Genomic DNA, 22,445 nt, shown 5'->3' with positions numbered 1-22,445 from the left:
CAAAACTAGCGTTTATGAAACGTTAAAAAAAAGAGAGACGTGGATAGTTTAATTTGAGAAGATAAATTTTGGATCCTTTGGAGTAAATGCCCCATGAGGTTTTCAAGGGTTAATGATCGACTTCTCACGCAATCTACCGACTAAATCTACTTAGATAATGTATTCATTCAGATGTAAGGTCACATCCGACTTCAATATATTGGCTAATATAGATAGTTTCACTTCTATGTAACCAATATGTGAATTTAATTTTTATACTCTAAAAGTATATGTAGTTGTAAATTTGTATTAGAGAAGATAAACCGGATACATCATGTTTATGACTTTGTATGCAAATTCTAATATAGACTTTACTTAACAATTCAATAATTCATTATAAAATAAAAAGTAGTTGATTGATAAACTCCAAGAGATACATATTAACTAACTGTCTAACAGATAATACAGAAAAACAGTGAACATATCGATAGAAATCAAAATCGCTTTTATTATCTCGTCTCAATAACCAATAAAGTTACTCCAACAACAATTCCACAAATTGCGCCTACATCAAAGTTGTGATTTCCTTGTTAAAATTCTGATTTTGTTTTTCTTGTTGTCTCTGAACCACACTAGCATAGTCAAATATACTTAAAAAAACGCAATGCAAATTTTCACATTTCTGTTGATCAAAATTTGAAAGAAAAAAAAAACCAATTTTTGCATAATACACATTTGAAACACAAAATACCAAAAGAACTTAAAACTTTTTTTCTTTCTTGAAAGCAACTTCATCATAAGAAACAAAGCAAATCATAAGTTCAAACATGACAAAAACCAAAAAAAAAAAAAAAACACAGAACGAATTTGAGTTGAGAGAGCACACACATTCAAAAGAGAGAGCTAATGAGTTGAGACTTTAAGACTAAAAGACTTGTTAATCCAAGCCTTAAAGCTTCTTCCACCACCAGCTCCTCCTTTTCTAGCTCCATTAATCGGAAAATTCGATCTTCCATTGTCTCCTTCCACCTTCTTCTTCTTCTTCTCCTCTGGTTTCTTACACAACATAAAGTTCCTCACTCCCAACGACCCTATTGCTTCCCATGGAAGCAAAGCTACACCAAAACATAAAATAAAATAAAACCAAACTTTCACAAACCCTAGAAAAACGAAAACAGAGTAAATTGAGAAATCATCACCTCCAGGTCCAACCAATGGACAATAGAGAACAAAATCTTTGAAATCAGATCCAAGAATCGGCAAACGACCTTCTTTAGCGTAACATTTCAAAGCAGTATCAATCACAGCTGCGACGAGATCACCTTCATTAGCAACGAACCTGATCGGACCAGCACTACCAAGAAACGTAACGCTGATCAAGATCCTGTTTCCTTTAACGATCTGACTCTTCTTCTTGTAAAGCAACATCCTTTTCTTTTTTTCTTTTATTATATTAAAAAAAAAAAACAAGATCTACTACTACAACAAAGGATGAACGATGATGATGATGATGATGATGGGTCACGGGTCGAGGCCGATGCAACGATAGTACCAGCCTTCTTTGCAAGAACCGAATGAGAAAACAGAGTCTGTAGAGATGTAAAAGCTCTCCCTTTTTGTTGAAAGGGTGAGCCTAAGATTATCACCGTTCGGATTAGTTTCCACCATTCACAAACGCCACCGGAGATAATAAAGATGAAAATAAAACTTTCCGACGAGAGAATTTGGGTTTTCTCTTCGGTGGCGAAAGGTGGAAACTTTAAAGAGGAAGGAAGAAGATGGAAGAAAAGGGGAAACAAAAATCGAATTTTTGATTTTGATGAGTGCGTAGAGAGGTATTTAAACCAAGATTTGGTGTTAAGGGTTCTTTTTGATAAATCTTAAAACTTTTTTGGCGAAATTTGGAGATTTTTGGAATTGTGTGTACGTGTTTTTGTTATGTTTCCGTGTTTTAAGATTGTGAGATAAGTTCATTCTGTTGCAATGTATACACGAAATAAATGTGATATGTTCGAAATTTTCGGAGGAAAAAATCAAAATAATACCAAAAAAAAATAATTATACATATGTAAATATTCCAAACAGATTTTTTTTTTAGATTCAATCTGAATTTTCTAACTTTTTTTATTAGAAAAAAAATCACAAAATTCCAAATCATTTGCTAAACTGAAATTTTTTACAACCATGATTAGTTAATTACAATTTTTTTATGAAAAGGGGAAAATTCTTTACAACCAATAAAATTTAAATCAACATTTCGGAGACTACACTTTTGTTGCTGCAAAATTATATCCAGACTGAAGAAAATTATGACGATTTATATATTTGCATGCATTATTTAAGATTGACTATGAACTTAAAAAACAATAGACCACCAGTTTGTCTTGCGATCGACGACAATAGATCCAACTTTCTCTAATGTATATTTCTTGATTTTAGGGTGGTAGCTCCAAAATAAAATAGTTTTTTTTTATGGTAACAAATAACATAAATTAAAGAAATACAACGCAAATAGTTTTAGAATTATTCAATTTAAACGACGTAATTAATTTGTTTTTGTTACATATAGTTTGAAAAAGCTTATGGATCAGCCAGTATCACGCTGGCATCTTGTAATTTTTGAACATCCACGACGGTATGGATTTGCCGGTTGTTTTGGTAAACACTTTTGTGGATTTTTAGGATCACATTTTGGTGTTATTGGATCATACGGATTTGTTCGGTCTTCACCAAGTCTTTGTTTTGGATATCCAAGTTCCCTTCGAGATTCAACATTCATGATGCTTATAAACACAAATAATACGAATGTTGCCACGAGAATCAACCTCTTTGCTCCTCCTCTCATGATTTTAGTAGATATCTTTTTTGTAAAAGAACTTGTATTTGTGAATTGAATAACAAAAAGGTTCAATCCGTTTTATATTTATAGTGAATCAGTTTTATGAAGAATTATTATATATATATATATATATATATACATATTAGAGGTTTAGTACATTTCTTTGTTTAGAAGTGAATTTACATGTCGTAAATCTTAAATCTTTATTTGTATATGTGTCTTAAATATACTGGATGGTCTATAAAAAAAAAGGTAATTCATATGTCATTCTTATTCATAGTGAATAAAATCCATGCAAATAACTGTTAATGAATATGAGGTGAACGGATATATATAGTGAACGGATTTTTGAAGGATTATTCATACATATCTAAGCTTAAATAAATCAATTTATTTTTGTTAATGAATATGAGGTGAATTTTTCTTTCAATTCTTAGATATATATATATATATATATGTGTCATAAATTATGGGCCGGTTTACTCAAACAAATTCATGTGTCTTTATCTACATTTCTAAAATAGAAAAAAGAAAAAAAAAGAGTTACATTGGTGATATCTATAGTGAGTAAATTTTATGATGGGTCTATACAAATTAGTAGTAATTATTATAAGACAGATTTTGATAAACAATATATAATTAAATTTCCTTTCTCTAGGTCTCAATGTATTTATGTCATAAAATCATTGGGTGGTCTATATTTTAAATGATTCCTTGTATATTCATGTATTTATCTTCAGAAGGGCACGAGGTGATCAATCCTTGACATCTAAAATTCTAAATATTTATACTGACTATAGTTAAAGAAGTAATATCATAGACTATATATTAAAGAATTCTTTTACCATACAATGAGATAAGAGTTGGCATGTCTTGCTTTGATAAATCCAAAGGCATAAAAAGGATTCTCCAGAAGATGCTTACGTAGACAAAAAGCCAAGAGACTTTCTTAAAGATATTAAACAAACATCATTCATTCTGTTGAAATATTCTTGTGCAACTCGTTCTCTTCTGATAATCAAAGTACAAGAACACAAGACAAAGAGGCAAGTGAATTTGTCGGAGGAGACATGGAGAATCTGATTGGACTTCTTAGAATCAGAGTGAGAAGAGGGATTAATCTTGTTAGTCGTGACTCTAATACTAGCGACCCTTTCGTCGTCATAACCATGGGCTCTCAGGTATCTCTTAGGTTCTCTGTTTTTTTTTTTTTTTCTTTTTGGTTGTAGAGATCGTGTTTTGATCATTCATCCAATCATCCAAGATAAGATCGATTAGCCCATTTATTACTCTGTAGATTACAATTTCTAAAAAATGGAACCGTAAGAAGATTTGGGATAATACTCTGTTTGTGATGGTAATGGAGACTTTTTGATGATTTCAATCAATGTTGCTTCAGAAACTGAAGACTCGTGGTGTGAAAAATAGCTGCAACCCTGAGTGGAACGATGAATTGACGCTTGGAATCAATGATCCTAATCAACATGTGAATCTCGTGAGTTTAGTTCTTAATCTTCTTGAAATATATATATATGCTTCTTTAATTAATTTGCTGTTAGGATTCTTCATCTTAAAGGAGTCTTTTGCTTTTGTTTATTTGAGGTTTTGAAATCAATGAATTGTTTCTGTCATGTTTCCTTGTAGGAAGTGTATGATAAGGATACGTTCACCTCGCATGACACGATGGGAGATGCGGAGATAGACATCAAGCCTTTTTTTGAGGCTCAAGGAACGGATGTTCAAGAAGTCTCTGATAGAACCGAGATCCGTAGAGTGAATCCGAGTGGAGACAACTGCTTAGCTGAAGAGAGCAGAATCATCATCAGTAATGGAAAGATTGTCCAAGATATGATTCTCAAGCTGAGAAATGTAGAAAGCGGCGCGGTTGAAATTCAAATCGAGTGGATTAATGTTCCTGGTTCAAGCGATCTTTGAAAGAGATATGTAAAGAGCAAGTTTCTTGAATTGTTTTTGATTGTATAATAAGGCAGTGGTGATGATGTCAATATACTAATACCAAACTCAAAATGTTACAACTTTCATTTGTGCTCACACATTAAGTAAAGAGTCTATTTATGCCTCAGACAAGAGGTGTTCTTTGAACTCTTTTGACACTGATCTAAAGAACTAGGGGTAAGCCACACAACATATTATAATAAGAGAAAGCTCATAGCCCACACAACGTGAATGTTGCAAAATTGCAACATTTATATGTGATAGTAGTATATGTTTAATAGTTAATACACACAACATATTATAAGAGAAGCTCATAGCCCACACAATATCCATGTTGCATAATCGCAACTTGATTATATATAACTTAAACATATATGTGATAGTAACTCTGAATTGTTTATTTAAACAAGCAGAAAGAAAATCCTCGATCTACTCCGTGGACAAGAGGTGTTCATCGATCTCTTTGGACATTGCTTCGAAGAATGGAAGCAAAGTCTCAGGATGAGGCACCTTCTCGTCAATCCTCTCATACTCCATGTGCCACTTAACCACACTTCCAGGTCCTGCTTGCTTTGGTGTTACCTTTTGAGAGATTTCAGAATATTTACTTAGATAATATAGATAACAAGAGAAATCTATCGAATACAAAAAAAAAATATATATATATATACTAGAAAGTAGCCCACCCGATGCGTGGTTTATGTATGCATTATTAACTTGAAATATAAATAAAGTTTTTATTAAATTATATATGAAATGAACAGATGTAATTGTTTTATATATGTCTTAAAAATAATATTCATAATATTACGGTTCAACTACAATTTATATATGTTATATAGTGTTTCATATAAGGGTCGTGAAAAAAAAAAAAAAGTTAAAGTAAATATTACTTAATATTTTTGATTACAATGTATTGTTGAAATTATTTAAACAGTATGTTACTATAGTAATAAGACCATTACTAATAGCAAAGTCAACTATATAGTATTTTCGTTAAATAGCTAAGATAAATTATATTTTTTAATTTTTTTTTATAGTTTTTTCTTTTTTTTTAGAAAATTAAAAACTGATAAGTAGTCTAGAAAGAAAAGTGTAAGATCTTATTTAATTTGTTTGATAGATAATTTTATGTTTTCCTATATAATTTTATTGTCATCATCTAAAAGTAATAGTTAACAAAAATTAGTTTTATATATGATAAGACAATTTTAAAATAATTTATTAAAACGATATCACAAAAAAAATATCTTGTACTATAAGTTTAACAAGTTTTTATAAAAATTCATGAAAATTAAAGTGTGTGAAATTTAATATTTTTTTTATTTTCTATATATTGTCTCTATTTCTAATCATTTAAATATAATATTATGATTAACAATAAATTAAATTTTGAAATTATTGTTTTCTGTTATATCATAGGGTGATAAAGCAATTAATGTTATGATACCATTATGTTTTTTAGTACATATAATTTAAACACAATCAAAATGTAACTTATAAATTACTATTTAATATAAATTTGAGTTGTGTCTTTAATACAATATATATGATTATTGAATATAATGTGAGTTTTTTATATATTAGAAATTTTTTTATATTATATTAGTCTATCATAAATTAATTTGGTTTCTGTTTTTACTTTGAAATGTATGAAACCATTTTCTATTTGTATTTGGTTTCAATTTGTTATATTTTTTAGTGGGGTAATCAGTATTTTATTTTTAGGTTCTATGGTGTGTGATTTCATTATGAAATATATTAGATGCTAAAACTAAAAAATGGAAGGAAAATATTTTTGTAACCATGTTGAAATTCAAAAAGCAAACTATACAACAATTATTTTTTTTTTAACAAACTATACACCATATAAGATATAAATAAAATAAAGTCAAATAAAAAATAGAATGTTAAATTTAAAATAAATTTAATTCATGTATTCATATTATACCTTTAAAATAAATAGTATAATTAACAATAAATTAATTTGAAACTATTGTTTTCTATTATTTCTTGGGGGAGATAAAACAATTATGTTATGATACCATTTTCTTTTAGTACATATGTTTTAAAGATAGTCAAACTGTAACTTATAAAATACTATTAAATACAAATTTGAGCGGTATCTTTAATATATTATATATGATTATTGAATATAATATGATTTATATATATATATTTGAAACTCTTCTATATTTTTAAATTAGTCTATCATAAATTAATTTGGTTTCAGTTTTTACTTTGAAAATATGAAACAATTTTCTATTTTTATTTGGTTTCAATTTGTTATATTTTTTAGTTGGGTGATCAGTATTTTATTTTTAGGTTCTATGGTGTATGATTTCATTATGAAATATATTAGATGCTAAAACTCAAAAATGGAAGGAAGATATTTTTGTAAAAATGTTGAAATTGAAAAGATAAACTAAACAACAATTATCTTTTTTTAACAAACTATACACCATATAAGATACAAATAAAATAAAGTTAAATAAAAAATAGAATGTTAAATTTAAAATTAATGAGAATGACATGTGTCACAAAAGTAGAGTGTCAAATATCACATTGTTAAGCAAAGTTAGAAAAAACCTTCTCTTATTATATAACATATATATATATAGTTATCTAGTGTTACTTGGAGTGTTAACAAGAAGGTCTTGTTTTCCTTCATCTTATCTCCCTCTAAGACCCTGAACTTTATCAGAATCTTCTCTGGATCTGTTATGAACCACTTTATTGCTTGAGAATTAAGAAAGATATGAAAGCTTAGCTCCCTCTCAACCCTAATTCTCTTTTAGAGATTAAGGTTAATTCTTGGGACTTGTTTATTAATGATGATGTGAGGATCCTTTTATAGACCCATTACAACCGACCTAACTTATAAAACAAATAAGTAAAGATTCCAAAACCTTAATCTAATTATGAAAGGAACATAATAATCTAATAATAAGAATCTTCTCCTGCCGTAGACACTTCTTTTTTTTTGATAAATCCTATCGGCTGATCCGGTCAGCCTCGGTAGAAACGCACCGAAGTGCTTCAGAGTGGACTTCTTCCTGAAGGGCCACCACACTATCTGTCCCGAGTTTGGAATGCTTTCCGATTAATGCCAAGGGGTAATCAGACCGCATGTATTTCTGATTACCATGTAAACCAATTGGGCCAAAGCCCAACTGACAGACTTTCCACACAACTATGATTTTTGTTTCCAGGGTCAATCGAACCTGGGTTAGTTCCTTCCAACATTTCCCCAATTCTTCCTTACCACTGGACCACAGCTGTGCGGGCCTGCCTTAGACACTTCTTTAACCGTAATCATGTATCAGGATCCAACGCTTCGATCCTGTCCTTTACTTTTGGTACTCCATCTACACCCAAAAGCGAGTTATGTGGATTAACCGTTAAGATGAATATTTCTTCTTTGAAGAATTATATTTACGTATAAAAAAAGTTGACATTACCATGAATGTAGTTCCACGAGACTATACTACCAACTTTGTCCCACTCTCCCTCGTGCAGCTCAACTCCCCCAATGAAGCCAGTGGCTTTGGGCACATGGTGCGGTCTTTTGACAAACATATGGTGGAACTGCTCAGCCGTAGATTTTATCTCAATATCTATCTCAAGCTCTCCAATCATCGATGCTGCCTTAGTCTCAGCCTCATTCTCTGGCTTAGTTGTCTCTGTCTTAGCCTCAGTCTCTGCCTTAGTCATCACTCCCTCTACCTCAGCCTCAGTCTCTCTACCTTAACCTCGGCCTTCGTCACTGGATTAGTCGCTGGCTCTGCCATTTTTTTCTCCTGGTGCTTTGCATTTCTAGTTCACTTATAGATGGTGTTAAGAAGGTGAATGAATCCCTCTAGAATTGGTAGCTCATTTTATAGAGAGGAAGAGAAATGAGAGTGGTTATATTTTTATTTACAGAGTGATTAATTACTTCTTACAATCTTACTCCCCCAAGAAATTTAAGTAGTTTCATGATCTCACCCTGATATAGACACACTCTCCCATCGTATCACTATTCACTAATGACATCTCAACCTAATAATAGAGACGCTCCTCATACGTTTCATTAATAACTCAACCAGCTCAAGATTCACGTGGACGTTAAGAAGTTACTCTCGCCTACTCTTTACAATTATCTCAAATTCTTTTTAATTAAAGGGTTCAATCAGACTATCAGAGTTTCAGCTTGATATTTTCCAATTTTTTTGTTCGTGTGTATTTTATAATTTTCGTAACTAATGTAAAACAAGATTTACTACATAAGTTGGTTCAGATTTAATTACCATTAGTTTAGTTCAGACTTGGTTCTGATTCTTAGGAGTATAATAACTAAAACTGAAAAAGAAAAAAAGAAAAAAAACTGTTTGAAACGAATGAAAAGTATATTTGGCTTCTAGATCGGATCAGTTTATTTTATCTGAATCGAATACTCTTAATTAAACTTATCAAACACACGTACGATCCATGCTGTTTTTCTTTATCAGCCTTAAGTTTTATGATTGCAGCCATTTATTGTTAGCCCAACTAATCTTCCACGACGTGACTACTTTTCCTAAAATGTAATATGGTTCTGTATATCAAATCAACAAGGACTATGTTTTCACCTCAACAAACATGGACACCTTCACTCTCTGAAACTTGAATGATATCGACTACCTTATAACGATATTTATGATGATGCAATTGATATGGAGAAAATGACATGCTTTATTTATATTTGTTTTTATTTCTTTTTGAAAATTAACATGCTTAATTGTTATTTCTAAGTTCCACCCTTAACCCTTTGGACAACGGCATGCTAGGCTTTAAAGTTTTTGTAATACTTTCCTGAGAGATAGCAGTATAGGAATGAACAATTCATTGAGATTTGAGACCTGAGTCTGAATATTTGCAAAAAGGTGGAAATGGAATTTGGTTCCAAAAAGATCGAAATAACCTCTCCGCTGATATTGATTACTTGCATATATAAATGATCAATATGTTTAAACGATGTGTTATTCGTTAATGCATTATTTATATGTTATCATACCATAACATAACATCCTGTTTATAAAAGTAGAGTGTATAAATATTAGATAGACAACAAGACACGCACACAAAAAGCCTCTACTCCTCGGACAAGAGGTGCTCGTCGATCTCTTTGGACATTGATTCGAAGAACGGGAACATGTTGGACCAAGATGATTCTCAGCGATTGGCTAGTTTTCCACCTGCTTCTGGTTCCCTCGACTCTTCAGCTTTTCAGGTTACTCAACAACAGTCGTGGTTATCAAATTCAAAAAGGGAATAAACCAATGTGTACCTTCTGTGGAAGAACTGGCCATGTCATGGATAAATGCTACAAGAAGAATGGTTATCCGATTGGTCATCCTCGTTTCAAGTCAACATGAGTCGTTCCTACTGCAGCTAATATCATCTCTGATAATGTGAGTGAAGGAAATGTTGTTGGAGAGACCCCAAAATTGACTGATGATCTCTCCACAGAACAGATGCAGCAAATAGTCTCTTTTCTCAACACCAGGATCCAAAGCTCTACACCCACACCTGAGGTTCATGCAGTTTCAGTATCTTCCCTCCCTTCTTCTTCTTTACCCAATGGCCCAACACCTGGTAATTTCTACCCCTCTATCATTTGTTCTTTTTCCAGTGTTGATAGGCCAAACCCTTTTTCGATTACAAAACGTTATGCTTGTTCTGCGAATAGCAATCTTATTGCTATCAATGCTTGGGTGATAGACACAGGAGCTACTAACCATATTTGCCATGACAAAACTTCCTTTTCCACTTTCAAATTCCTCTCTAATACTAATGTCAATCTTCCTAATGGCGGTTTAGTGAGCATTGTTGGGATAGGATCTGTTCATTTGGGCAATCATTTAGTTCTTCATGATGTCTTATATATTCCCCAATTCAAATTTAATCTTTTAAGTGTCAGTTGTTTGACCAAATCTATGGGTTGCAAAATCTGGTTTGATGAGAATTCTTGTGCTCTTCAGGATCTTTCTCGGGACTTAATGATTGGAATGGGTAAACAAGCGGCTACTCTTTATTTTCTGGACATTGAGTCTATAAATCTTCCAGTTCATAAAGCTTCTTTAGTCGCCGCTTCTGTTGTTTCTCATGATCTCTGGCATAAACGGTTAGGTCACCCTTCCTTTTATAAGCTTCAGTCTTTTTCTTCTGTTTTACATTTTGTAAAAGAACCAAAAATACAAAAGGATTTTCATTTTAAAACTTGCCATTTGGCAAAATAAAAACATATCCCTTTTATTTCTCATAATAATATAAAGAAAATTCCTTTTGAATTGGTTCATATTGACACTTGGGGACCTTTTTCTGTTCCTACTCATGATGGTTTTAAATATTTTCTCACTATTGTTGACGACCATTCAAGGGCTACCTGGGTTTACTTAATGAAATAGAAATCTGATGTTCTTCATATCTTTCCTTCTTTTCTTGCTATGGTTGAAACTCAGTTTGAGACTAGGGTTAAGGGGGTTAAATCTGACAATGCTCATGAGCTTAATTTCACTCATTTATTCCAATCTAAAGGTATTGTTCATTTTCACTCTTGTCCTGAAACTCCACAACAAAATTCTGTTGTGGAGAGAAAGCATCAACATATTCTCAATGTTGCTAGAGCATTTTTGTTCCAATCACATCTCCCACTCTCTTATTGGGGAGATTGTGTTCTCTCTGCTGTTCATCTCATTAATCGTCTTCCAGCTCCTGTGCTTGATGAGAAAAGTCCTTTTGATCCCTGAGCTTGAGCGTGTGTTTTCCTTGGTTATTCGTCTGGATACAAAGGCTATAAACTTCTTGGTCTGGAAACAAATGACATTTTCATTTCTAGACATGTAGTTTTCCATGAAGAGCTCTTCCCTTTTGCTAAGTCAGAATTATCTCAGGAAGCTAAAAACTCTTTTCCTGATCTGATTAGCCATTCTCCTATGCTTCATCATATATCTGATGCAGAGGCTTCTCCTTCTTCATCATCCTTAGAGACTATGCCTTCTGCTAGTCCTAATATAAATGTCCCTGAATCTTCTGGTCAAACATTGCATAGGAAAATCAAAAAGCTTGCTTACTGTCATTCAATGAGATCTTCAACCATACATAAAATTTCTCAATTTCTTTCTTATAATAAAGTGTCATAACTTTATTATTCTTTTTTAGTTGCCATAGACAAAAACAAAGAACCCTCAACCTATGCTGAAGCCAAAGAATTTGAGGTGTGGTGTGGAGCTATGGATGTTGAGGTTGATGCTCTAGAGATTACTTGCACATGGGACGTATGTACTTTACCTCCGAATAAAAAACCCATTGGTTGCAAGTGGGTTTACAAGATAAAATACAATGTCGATGGTACTATTGAGAAGTATAAGGCACGTCTTGTTGCCAAAGGATACACACAAACTGAAGGAGTTGATTTTCATGACACGTTTTCTCCAGTCTGCAAGCTTACCTCTGTGAAGCTCCTCTTGGCTATTTCTGCTATCTATGGTTTCACTCTTCACCAATTGGATATTTCTAATGCTTTCCTCAATGGTGACCTTGATGAGGAAATCTATATGAAGCTTCCTCCAGGATATGCATCACGAAAGGGGGACTCTCTTCCACCTAATGCGGTTTGCAGATTGAAGAATTCCTTATATGGTCTTAAACAAGCCTCTCGTCAGTGGTTCTTGAAGTTTAAATCTACTCTCATTGATTTGGGGTTTGTGAAGTCTCATTCTGATCATTCTTGTTTTCTGAAAATCACTACTGATCTCTTCTTGTGTGTTCTAGTTTATGTGGATGACATCATTATTGCCAGCAACAATGACGCTGCGGTGGAGGAGTTTAAAGCTCAGCTTACATCCAATTTTAAATTGCGTGATCTTGGTCCACTCAAATATTTTTTGGGTTTGGAAATCGCAAGATCCGCTGATGGTATTCATGTTTGTCAAAGGAAGTATGCTTTGGATCTTCTTGATGAAATAGGTCTTCTTGGGTGTAAACCTTCTAACATTCCTATGGATCCAAGTGTTAAGCTCTCTAAGGATACTGGTGGTGATTTTGTTGATGGCAAAGTCTATCGGCGACTCATTGGACGGCTCATGTATCTTCAGACTACTCGTCCTGACATTACCTTTGCTGTCAACAAGCTCAGTCAGTTCTCTGAAGCTCCTCGACATGATCATCTCCAAGCAGCTTACCGAGTTCTCCATTATATCAAAGGCACTATTGGGCAGGGTTTATTCTACTCCTCCAATGCAGAACTTCAGATTCAAGCTTTTGCTGATGCGGATTAAAATACTTGTCCAGACACGAGACGTTCAACTTCAGGCCATTGCATATTCTTGGGAACATCCTTGATATTTTGGCGATCCAAAAAACAGCAGGTTGTGTCGAAGTCGTCTGCAGAATCTGAGTATCGTAGTCTTTCTCTGATTACTTGTCTGGCTTACTAAGTTTTTCAAAGAACTCCAGATTCCTCTCCATAAGCCGACTCTTCTGTTTTATGACAATACGGCTGCCATTCACATCGCCAATAACTCTGTTTTTCACGAATGCACAAAGCATATCGAATCTGATTGTCACAGTGTTCGTGAACGGTTAGTTGCAGGTTTGTTTAAATTACTTTATGTTAACACTCATTTGCAGCTTGCTGATCCTTTCACAAAGGCTTTTCATCCTGTTCCCTTTCAACAGTTGACAAGTAAGATGGGTCTTCTCAACATATATGATCCATCTTGAGGGGGACTATTATAGTATATGATCCTTTTGTATATAGTTCATATCATTATGTTTTAATTGAAGTCTGTATAGTTTATAATTAGTTGGTTTAGAAGCTTTGGTTTAGGCCTGGTCTATTGTATATAAACCCCCAATAAAGTATGTAAACTTGTAATTTTAAGTTACTATGGTTTATAAATATTCCACGACTTTAATTCCAACTTTCGCCATAATATTTGCAAGCATTACTGTTTAACATGTGTTTATGCTTCATGATGATGTTATATTGTTATATTTACGCTCAGTCAGCATATAGTGATTTTTCCAACATATATTTTATGCTTACATGTTATAATATATTTATTCAAATCTTTTGATCAAAATTCTAGTAACAAAATGTAATATTAATCGTTTCATTTTAATATAGGAGTATTGTAAAAAAAAAATATAGTATTGTAATTAGTAAACACAAACACAATTATGTCTAGATTTTTTAAAAGAATTAACACATGATACGTCGTTTCCGTCGGGTTTGATGGTTCACCTGGTAATTAAGATTGCAGTCAATCTGCCCACACCATTAATTTAAACACTAGCTATTAATAAAATTCAAGTTGCAGGAGTCATTCTAACAATATGGTCCCTTACGGATGAGAAGGAATCAGACCAAGTAGCTGATAACAACTATAGTTTTTAGCATTCTATAATGATATTAACATATTTAGCCAAAAAGAAAACTATAGAATTCATGTAGGTCGGTGTGGGAATCGATTCAATGATGTGGGATGTGTCTCCACCAAAAAAGGCGTGTTTCAAGATTGTTATAGGCTGCTATTAATTTCATCTACCAAAGACACAAGAATATATATAGCCGTTTATATAATCGGCATCATAGATCAGACAAATGAAACGTTTTCTCTTCAGGCCGTGCATGTAGAATCTGAAAGTTAAAAAAAAAAAACTTCTCCTATCCTATTCCCATATCACACCAATACTATTTATCGATATAGGGAACAACATGTGGTATCTAATAACTCTAAGAAAATCATGTATGAGTACTTCCACTAATTAATAATATAAGTGGAAACAGTATATATAACATGATAAAAAAACTTACGATGAAAGTTTTGCATGTTAAATATACTAATAGAAAGTATGTAAATATTATGGCGAAAGTGATTACATTTCAGAACAAGGAATTCCAAAAGCCTGTGGTCCTAAACGAAGACCACACATGCGGAACAAAAAGACGAGAGGAATAATGTCAATTTTCTCTTTTGGGAAATTCGATGGAACTCATGGACCTTTAGTTTTAGGTTGAGGAACATATATAAACGTTTACATAAGTGATTCATCAACCATACACATAGCTAGATATAGATGTAATATTATATAAGAAAGAATAAACTATATACAAAATTATCCAAATATATATTGTCATGTAGTTGCAAAATTCTATCATATTATCCAATAAATATAGAGTTGTGTATTCTGCTACGTATGCAATGTATCTAGTAGGAGGAGGAACGTCGTCGTTTTCCTTCTTTTTTTTTTTTTTTGTCAAGAGGAACGTCGTCGTTTATTTTCTCGTATTCCCATGTCTTTCTTAATTTTCTTAAAACATAACATGCCTATAGGTGAAACTTATAGCCCCACATAGTACAGTTTGGAAGTAATTACAACTTCGAACGTACATAACACAAACTCTGCAATACTTGCAGACTAGATCTCTTCATAGAGAGAGCACATTATTGAGACATTTTAAAATACACCCACAAACAGAGATAGATAGATAGATGTATGAATATCTGACAACTTCTCTAGACTTAGGACAAAAGCAATTTGTCCATGTCTTTGGATGCCTTGACAATCAACGCGAGTAGTTTCTCCGGGTGAGCAACCAGCTCATCCTTCCTCTCATATTTGAAGTGACACGTAACCACACTTCCAGGTTCTCTTAGCTTTGGGGTTGCTTGGAGAGTGATCAAGAAGCTCTTGAACTCTTTCATCATATCTCCATCTATGACCCTGAGCACTAACAGATTCTTCTCCTGATCCACTGCCTCGAGCCTTTCCTTCAGCACTTTTGGCTGCCCATCTGCACCCAAACGAAGGGTACCAGCCAAATCGTTTATGTTGTTTCAGAACTATGTGTATATATATTTAAATATATTCGTGTTTACCAATAACATAGTTCCAGAAAATGACACTGCCAACTTTGCCAAACTCTCCTTCACGCAAAGTACATCCTTGGATGTTGTCAGGACTGGATTTTGCAAGATCATGTGGTCTTCCAGCGAGTAATTGGTGGTACTTCTTTGCCGAAGCTTTGATCTCCACATCTACCTCAAGTTCCCCTTCCAAAGAAGACTGACGTGTAGCTTGTGCCATTTGTATTTATACGTCGGTGTTGCTTCTCTAGGATTTAATAAGAGTGAGTGAGTCTATTTGGTTTACCCGCTTTTATAGAGGAGAGGATGAGCAATTTGTAACTAGGCAAGAATATTGGAGTATTATGACTTAAAGTTATCAAATAAGAAAAGCTTCTGTTACCATTATTTATTCCCTGAGTTTTAATTGTTTCATGATGAATACCAATGTCATATATTTGAGAAATGTTAGATACTTTAGTGGGTTTTTCAAATATAATTGAAAATTTCTAGTAAGATGCCAACAGGAAAAAAAATTTGGTTGTACAATTTAAATTTTATATATTAATAAGATTAAAATTAATAGTTTATTTTAAACAGTATGAATTAATATTGTAACTAGTAAACATGTACACAATTACACAAACACAATTATGTTTACATTTAAGCACATGATACGTCGTCGTTTGCCGTAGGGGTTTGATGGTTCCCTTTAGTAAGACTGGTTTGTGGTTTGTGGACTTTCTATTGGCATTTTATGTCAATCTGCCAATACCTTTAAAACCTATAAAAAAAATTAAGTTGCACGAGTCATTCTAAGACGACAGAGTTGCGAAATGTTGGAATATATATGCATGGTCCCTTAGGGATGGGAAGGAATCAAACTAAGTAGCTGATAACAATTATAGAATTCATGTAGTCAGTTGTGGGAATCAATTCAGTGATATGTATCTCCACCAAAAATGGTGTGTTTCAAGAATGTTATATAGGCTGCTCAATATATATTGACCACTTTTCCATCTACCAAAAACAAGACTAGACCCGTTCATAAAATTGATATCCCAATTCAGACAAGGTATGCTGTCTTGAGGCCGTGCATGTCGAATCTGCAAATTAAATAACTCCTCCTATATATAGTCCCATTTCCATATTACAACACTACTATTTATCGATTTTGGGAACAACATGTGGTGTATTTATCTAATAACTCTCGGAAAATCACTGTATGAGTTGATAAGATAAGTGGAAAACAATATAAAATGACAAAAAAAAACAAATTACGTGGAAAGTTTTGCATGCAGTATATATTTATAGAAAGTATTACCAAAAAAAAAAGTAAGTAAATATAATGGCGAAAATGAAAACATTTAAGAAAAAAAACCCCCTATATATGGTCCTGGACGAAGATCACAGGGAGAATAGGAAGAACCTTAATTGAGGGGTGAACAAAAAAAGAGAGGAATAATGTCAAATAAATTCTAAACTGAGAAATGTATCTTATCGAAATAGAGTTGAAAGGGAATCACTTTTTTCTTGTCAATTTTCTCTTTTGGGAAATTCGATGGAACTCAAGGTTCATGGAACTTAGTTTTAGCTTGAGGAATATAATCCATATAATTGATTCATCATCAACAATAATGCATATAAATATATATCTAATATTATTATATAAGAAAGAAATAAACTATATACAAAGTTATCCAATAAATATACTCATGTATGTAATTTTTTTTTTTTTTTAAATTGTGTAGATATTTTAGTATGAAATTGTAGGCAATATATATATATATATGCAAAAGAACAACAATAAAAAAAAAATTTGAAATAGGTAGTTCCTAAGATCTATTCATATGAGTACAACATTTTATATTAGTTAATGCAAAATGTTTTATGTTATCATATCTATGGAAACCATTTATCGCCGTTGTAATTTGCAAGCTTGTGGGATGTATATTAAAACAATGGATGTAGCTTTATAGGACAAAATAATAACTACAAAAACAAAAAAAATAGGTACAATTTTGAAGAACTGTGAGGAAGTCTCACGATTGACCAAAACAGGGGAACTATATAAACTCTTGTGTATTTTATCTTATTTTTGCTTAACAAGATTTGGTTTAACTTAATTAACAAGGCAGTCAACTCGGAGACACTGATGATATGTTCACGATTCAGACAACAACCTAGTCTCGAGGTCGCGCGTGTATTCTGCAACGAACGCAGTGTATCTGGTAGGAGGAGGAACGTCGTCGTTCAGCTTCTCGTATTCCCATGTCCACTTGGCAATACAAACTCGATTATCTTTAGGAACAACGTCAAGTCTTATCCTATAGCTCTTGTATTGCTTCAACACGTCTCCTTCAAGAGCTAAAAAAGAAACTGACTTGTTCTCTTCATCTACCTCTATCTTCTCTTTTATCTGCTCCATCTTACCATCTATGATCATATTCCAAATGTAAAAATCGATGGAATGAATTCAAGAACTAGGAAAGGAAAGAATCCGAAAAAGTCAATGAGTTTTATATTACATACCTACAATGAAGTTCCAGATCTGAATAGAGGAGTTGGAAGTGGTATCTTCACGAAGAACAGAAACTGCCTCTGTCTTGTCCGTGAAATTTCCTTCTTTCTTTTTGAAAGTTTCGAAGAATCTATCGGCCGTCATGTTCACTTGGATCTCCAGTTCGAGAGTCTCAACACCCGCCGCCGCCATGACTCGACGATTCTTTGATCAATCAGATCTGCCAGGCTGGGGTTATGACTTATGACTTATCTTTACCATAACGTACTAAAATAAAATAACCAAGGAAAATGAAAGGTGGCTTCTTCGTCTTCTTCTTAGTTCTTACGTGATTAGTTTTCTTGATATTCAAGACACGTGGTCTTGGACTTTTGACGGAAACAATACATTATACGTTGGGCTTGACCCATATTTGGCCCATATTTATAAGCATGCATGACGCGAGTTAGCCTCGGATCAAACTGGTATCTCACCCGAGAAAACCGGCCCAGGTAATTGTAACTAGAATAATTGTTGATGATGAGAATATGCCTTGGGAGTAAGAGAAGTTGAGGAAGAAGATTCGTGAGTCATTCGCATCTCTCTTACTCTGATTCTCTCTGCTTCAACTCGCTTCCTTCTCTCCCTCTCTCTCTTTATAACATTTTACTTCTCCAACAATTCTTCTCGAGTTTTTACGACCATTCCTCCAGGTTCGATTCGATCCCTCTCTCTCTCTCTCTCTGCTCGAACTGTGTTTAAAGTTCTGTATGTTTCTATGTAATCATTTCCTGTAATAACTACGTTAACGTTATATGCTTCATGTCGTGGGTTTATAATATGTATTCATTAATTCATGTTGCTTCTTCTTAGCTTTGCCGTTGACTTTGTTCAAAACGTTTATATGCTTCGTGGGCTATTATAATATATGTATTCATCAGTCTCCATCAATCTTGGATTGTTTTGTTTCTGCATTTTCTGAAACTGAACCCAGAGTATGGAAAAGAAAACGTAGATACAATTCTGGCCATTGAGTATTGAGCAATACAAAAGTTTGATGTATTGACTTATTAACAATTTCTCTCTGGCGAAACATGGATAACCAATTATTAAGGGTAAGTTTATAAATCTTTTTTTTTTTGTTTTGATAATCAGAACAGAACAAGCAAGGCGAGCAAGTAGTTCGCTCTGCTGGCGTATAAGAGATTTTGATTACAAGACACACTACTTCCTCAAGGGCGGCGTTAGGAAGCTTCCATGAGCCTGCAAAATGTATCAAAGTCAAGCAATGCCCTTGAGGGTATCCATGGGGTTCATGTCGTGTCTCATTCTCCCTTCTCGTTTGAGAAGACAACTCAAGTTGGTGACTTTCAGACCAACACCAAACCCTCTGTAATGGATTCAAATCAGAGACTGTCCATTGAGTATGTTACTTGAACATATTTGGCTGTGACATATTCTCAGGTTACCCAGTAGCTGACATTGTTTCCCTTTTACAGACGTTTTTGGCAACAAAGACCTCCATGCCTAAGGCCAATCTGTTGCAGCATTCGCGGTATGAATCCTTCTGCATTGTTTTGAGTTTCTTTAATCCTTTCCAATCTTTTAACGGTCTAATATTATGCAATCAAAACATACGACAGGTGACCAGAGTATCTTAGAAACAGCTGCTAATGTGGCTACTTCACTTCCTTTCATATTCCTCGGAATGCAGGCACCAAGGTAAATGTTCTCTCTTTGCCAAAATCTATTCAGGTAGAGTTTCTCTACAAGACTAGGAACTTAAAGAACTATACAATGTAGGAAGAATCTGAACACAAAGGTTTACGCAAACTCCCTAATTGGAGTTGGAATTGCATCGAGTTTGTATCATGCCTCTAGAGGGAAGTTGAGGAAGTACCTGAGATGGGTAGATTACACAATGATAGCCACAACAACAATAGTAAGTTCCAGTCTTTGTAAACCTAACTCTAAATTCTTCTTCAACCAATTTAACCATTTTGATTCGATTGTGGTTTGTATAGTGTCTCTCAAGGGCTCTAAGGAATGAGAACCCAAAGCTTCTGATGGCTGCATCAGCGTTAGTTCTACCATTTCAGCCTCTCATGGTCTCTGCAGTTCACACCGGAATGATGGAAGTCGCATTTGCCAAAAGAAGCTTAAAGGATCCAGACCTCAAAACAGCTCATAACGTACACAAGATGTCATCATTGCTAGGAGGTGCTCTGTTCATAGCTGATGATTTCTTCCCCGAGACACCTTTCCTTCACGCTGGTTGGCACCTCGCTGCAGCCATTGGTGTTGGAACATGCAATAAGCTACTTGAGTAGATCAAGAATTCCAAAACCGCTATGGAAGTTCTCTATTCTTGGAACAGTGAAACCAAAATTGGTTTCTCTGTTTCTCCTAATCAGCCGACATAACTAAGAAGCATTCTAGACTAGTAATATCTATGTAAGAAGTAGATCATCTTCATTTCGTTAAGAAAGCAAAATCTAAGACATTCTGAATCATAATAGATTATTGGAACTGTAAAAACTTGTTGCCAACAGTAGTAAAGAACAATAACAAACTCATAACAATGGCAGATAACAAAAGGAAGAGCAATAACCAAACTCTATCTCTTCAAAACATCAATCGTGAAGTGTAGCCATGATATCTTCATCCCTATACAATAGGAACCTGCAGGGAAGAGACAGATGAAATGAGTCAAAATTGGAAAAACAAAAAAAAAAAAACGATAAGACTTTATTCTCAGAGGAATTAAATCGAACAGGTTAAGAGCATACTCTTTCTCTCCAAGCTTAACTTGAGTACCACCAAACTCAGGCAATAGGACATTGTCTCCTTCCTTAACCGAAACAGGAATCAGATTCCCAGTTCTGTCTCTAGCTCCAGGACCAACTGCTATCACCTTCCCCGAATTCAACTGCGTTTGATTCAAATCCAGAACAAAATTATTATGGTTCGCCCAATCGAAAGAAACAGAGTAAAAAGAGATGAAGAGTTTTCAAGAAACCCCTTTCTTTACCTGAGTTGATTTCTCCGGTAAGAGAATGCCGGAGACAGTCTTAGAAGGTGGAAGAATCTTCTCCACCAATACACGGTTAAGTGTCGGGATCAAACGCTTCGCCATTTCTCTCTGATTCGACGGTGATGAAGACGACGGAGATTGGATGGATCAAAACGCTCTGCTCGAGTTCCGCTAGATGTAGCTTGGTTAAAGAATATTCTAGGGTCTAGGGTTTAAGAAGAGATGCTTTTTTTATGGTTACTTGGGCTTTACGCAGCCCAGGCCCATTAAGTATTTTTTAAAATCATGACGATTAGAGCAAATATATTTTTGAAAAGTATGGTACATGCATGGATTAATTTTACATTTTTCATTAATTAAGTCAATGGCACTTAAAGAGTTTGTTCAATTAGTGGTAATCTATTTTATAATTTGTGTAAACAAAATCGCTCGATAAACGTGTTATTTCATAAAATCACATATATAATTTTGTTTAAAAGTATATGAACAATTTTTGTCAATCTAACGAAAAATACTCTTTTCTTCTTATGTTTTTCTTTTGTCTCCATAAAAATATCATGAGTACTTCTGCCGTTCTGCGTTTGGGTTTTACAATGAAAAATGGATATACTTTAAATTAATACTCAAGGTTGTGGGTTCGTTTCAAAAAGTAGCTAGACGTTAAAATATAAAATATAAACCCTAGATGTACTCAACAGACAAGTTATGTCTATATCTACGGAAAAGTCGGTTTGTAGAAAGACAATGCACGTATGCAAAGCATTTTAGACCACATAGGTTTGAGCTCTTGAATGGAACAATTACTTTATAACATAGTGATGTCTCTAAGTCAGCTCAAAATCAAATGAATTGACAACGATTGGAATACTGATCATTCAAAAATAATTCAGTTTAACCAAGAAATCCAAACCGTGTTAGACTTATCCAAAAGTAGATCAACTTTATTTCCATTCTTAAAAATTTTAAAACTGAAAAAGCTTTAAAGAAAATTGAACTTAAAATTTGTATTGGATGTCCCTAACGTGGGCAAATTATAATGTAAAAGAGAAAAAATATGGGGGAAAAGAATAAAACTGACACTTGGAGCTAAGGTCCCTAAAGTGGGCAAAGATGATAACAAAGCAACACGCGATCAAAAGCTCAATGTGTCTTTTTGGAGGTCCCTAAAGTATATAATACGTATGGGTTTTAGATCTTATGACAATGATGAAGAAATGGATAGGCACTATAGCATAAAGATTCACCTCAATTATCATCCAAGCA

General features: G+C 33.7%; 8 protein-coding genes across 10 annotated transcripts; 2 read left to right on the top strand and 6 right to left on the bottom strand.

The window, feature by feature from the left end:
• LOC104776441 lies at positions 428-1,916 on the bottom strand. 2 transcript variants are annotated; one of them, XM_010500519.2, is made up of 3 exons: positions 1,179-1,916; positions 868-1,094; positions 428-544 (listed from the first exon to the last, which is right to left on the bottom strand). In XM_010500519.2, exons 1-2 carry the CDS (start codon positions 1,405-1,407, stop codon positions 883-885), a joined length of 441 nt encoding a protein of 146 aa, XP_010498821.1. In that variant the 5' UTR covers positions 1,408-1,916; the 3' UTR covers positions 428-544; positions 868-882. The 2 variants fall into 2 exon arrangements, with proteins under 2 accessions (XP_010498821.1, XP_010498820.1); XM_010500518.2 differs by lacking the exon at positions 428-544 and having other exon boundaries at positions 636-1,094; positions 1,179-1,915.
• Positions 2,567-2,824, bottom strand: LOC104778830 (protein RALF-like 3). Its single transcript, XM_010503257.1, has one exon. It carries the CDS (start codon positions 2,822-2,824, stop codon positions 2,567-2,569), a length of 258 nt encoding a protein of 85 aa, XP_010501559.1.
• Positions 3,759-4,870, top strand: LOC104776440 (protein C2-DOMAIN ABA-RELATED 8). Its single transcript, XM_010500517.2, has 3 exons — positions 3,759-3,999; positions 4,218-4,313; positions 4,463-4,870. The coding sequence occupies exons 1-3, from the start codon at positions 3,889-3,891 to the stop codon at positions 4,751-4,753; spliced, it is 498 nt and encodes a 165-aa protein (XP_010498819.1). The 5' UTR covers positions 3,759-3,888; the 3' UTR covers positions 4,754-4,870.
• On the bottom strand, positions 7,529-8,706 carry LOC104776439 (MLP-like protein 28). The gene is made up of 2 exons (XM_010500516.2): positions 8,236-8,706; positions 7,529-8,142 (listed from the first exon to the last, which is right to left on the bottom strand). The coding sequence occupies exons 1-2, from the start codon at positions 8,486-8,488 to the stop codon at positions 8,090-8,092; spliced, it is 306 nt and encodes a 101-aa protein (XP_010498818.1). The 5' UTR covers positions 8,489-8,706; the 3' UTR covers positions 7,529-8,089.
• LOC104776438 (MLP-like protein 31) lies at positions 15,081-15,953 on the bottom strand. Its single transcript, XM_010500515.1, has 2 exons — positions 15,682-15,953; positions 15,081-15,596 (listed from the first exon to the last, which is right to left on the bottom strand). Exons 1-2 carry the CDS (start codon positions 15,887-15,889, stop codon positions 15,325-15,327), a joined length of 480 nt encoding a protein of 159 aa, XP_010498817.1. The 5' UTR covers positions 15,890-15,953; the 3' UTR covers positions 15,081-15,324.
• On the bottom strand, positions 17,602-18,454 carry LOC104776437 (MLP-like protein 328). Its single transcript, XM_010500514.2, has 2 exons — positions 18,181-18,454; positions 17,602-18,084 (listed from the first exon to the last, which is right to left on the bottom strand). Exons 1-2 carry the CDS (start codon positions 18,359-18,361, stop codon positions 17,813-17,815), a joined length of 453 nt encoding a protein of 150 aa, XP_010498816.1. The 5' UTR covers positions 18,362-18,454; the 3' UTR covers positions 17,602-17,812.
• Positions 18,539-20,541, top strand: LOC104776436. Of its 2 annotated transcripts, none has more exons than XM_010500513.2 (6): positions 18,539-18,861; positions 19,309-19,572; positions 19,648-19,703; positions 19,792-19,870; positions 19,952-20,090; positions 20,173-20,541. In XM_010500513.2, exons 2-6 carry the CDS (start codon positions 19,406-19,408, stop codon positions 20,476-20,478), a joined length of 747 nt encoding a protein of 248 aa, XP_010498815.1. In that variant the 5' UTR covers positions 18,539-18,861; positions 19,309-19,405; the 3' UTR covers positions 20,479-20,541. The 2 variants fall into 2 exon arrangements, with proteins under 2 accessions (XP_010498815.1, XP_010498814.1); XM_010500512.2 differs by having other exon boundaries at positions 19,304-19,572.
• On the bottom strand, positions 20,647-21,368 carry LOC104776435 (10 kDa chaperonin, mitochondrial). The gene is made up of 3 exons (XM_010500510.2): positions 21,180-21,368; positions 20,938-21,077; positions 20,647-20,830 (listed from the first exon to the last, which is right to left on the bottom strand). The coding sequence occupies exons 1-3, from the start codon at positions 21,282-21,284 to the stop codon at positions 20,782-20,784; spliced, it is 294 nt and encodes a 97-aa protein (XP_010498812.1). The 5' UTR covers positions 21,285-21,368; the 3' UTR covers positions 20,647-20,781.

The sequence above is a fragment of the Camelina sativa genome, chromosome 3, assembly GCF_000633955.1.
Source record: "Camelina sativa cultivar DH55 chromosome 3, Cs, whole genome shotgun sequence".
NCBI classification, from domain to species: Eukaryota; Viridiplantae; Streptophyta; class Magnoliopsida; order Brassicales; family Brassicaceae; genus Camelina; species Camelina sativa.
Note: the sequence above shows the minus strand (reverse complement) of the source record. Positions and strands in the feature narration are given on the sequence as shown.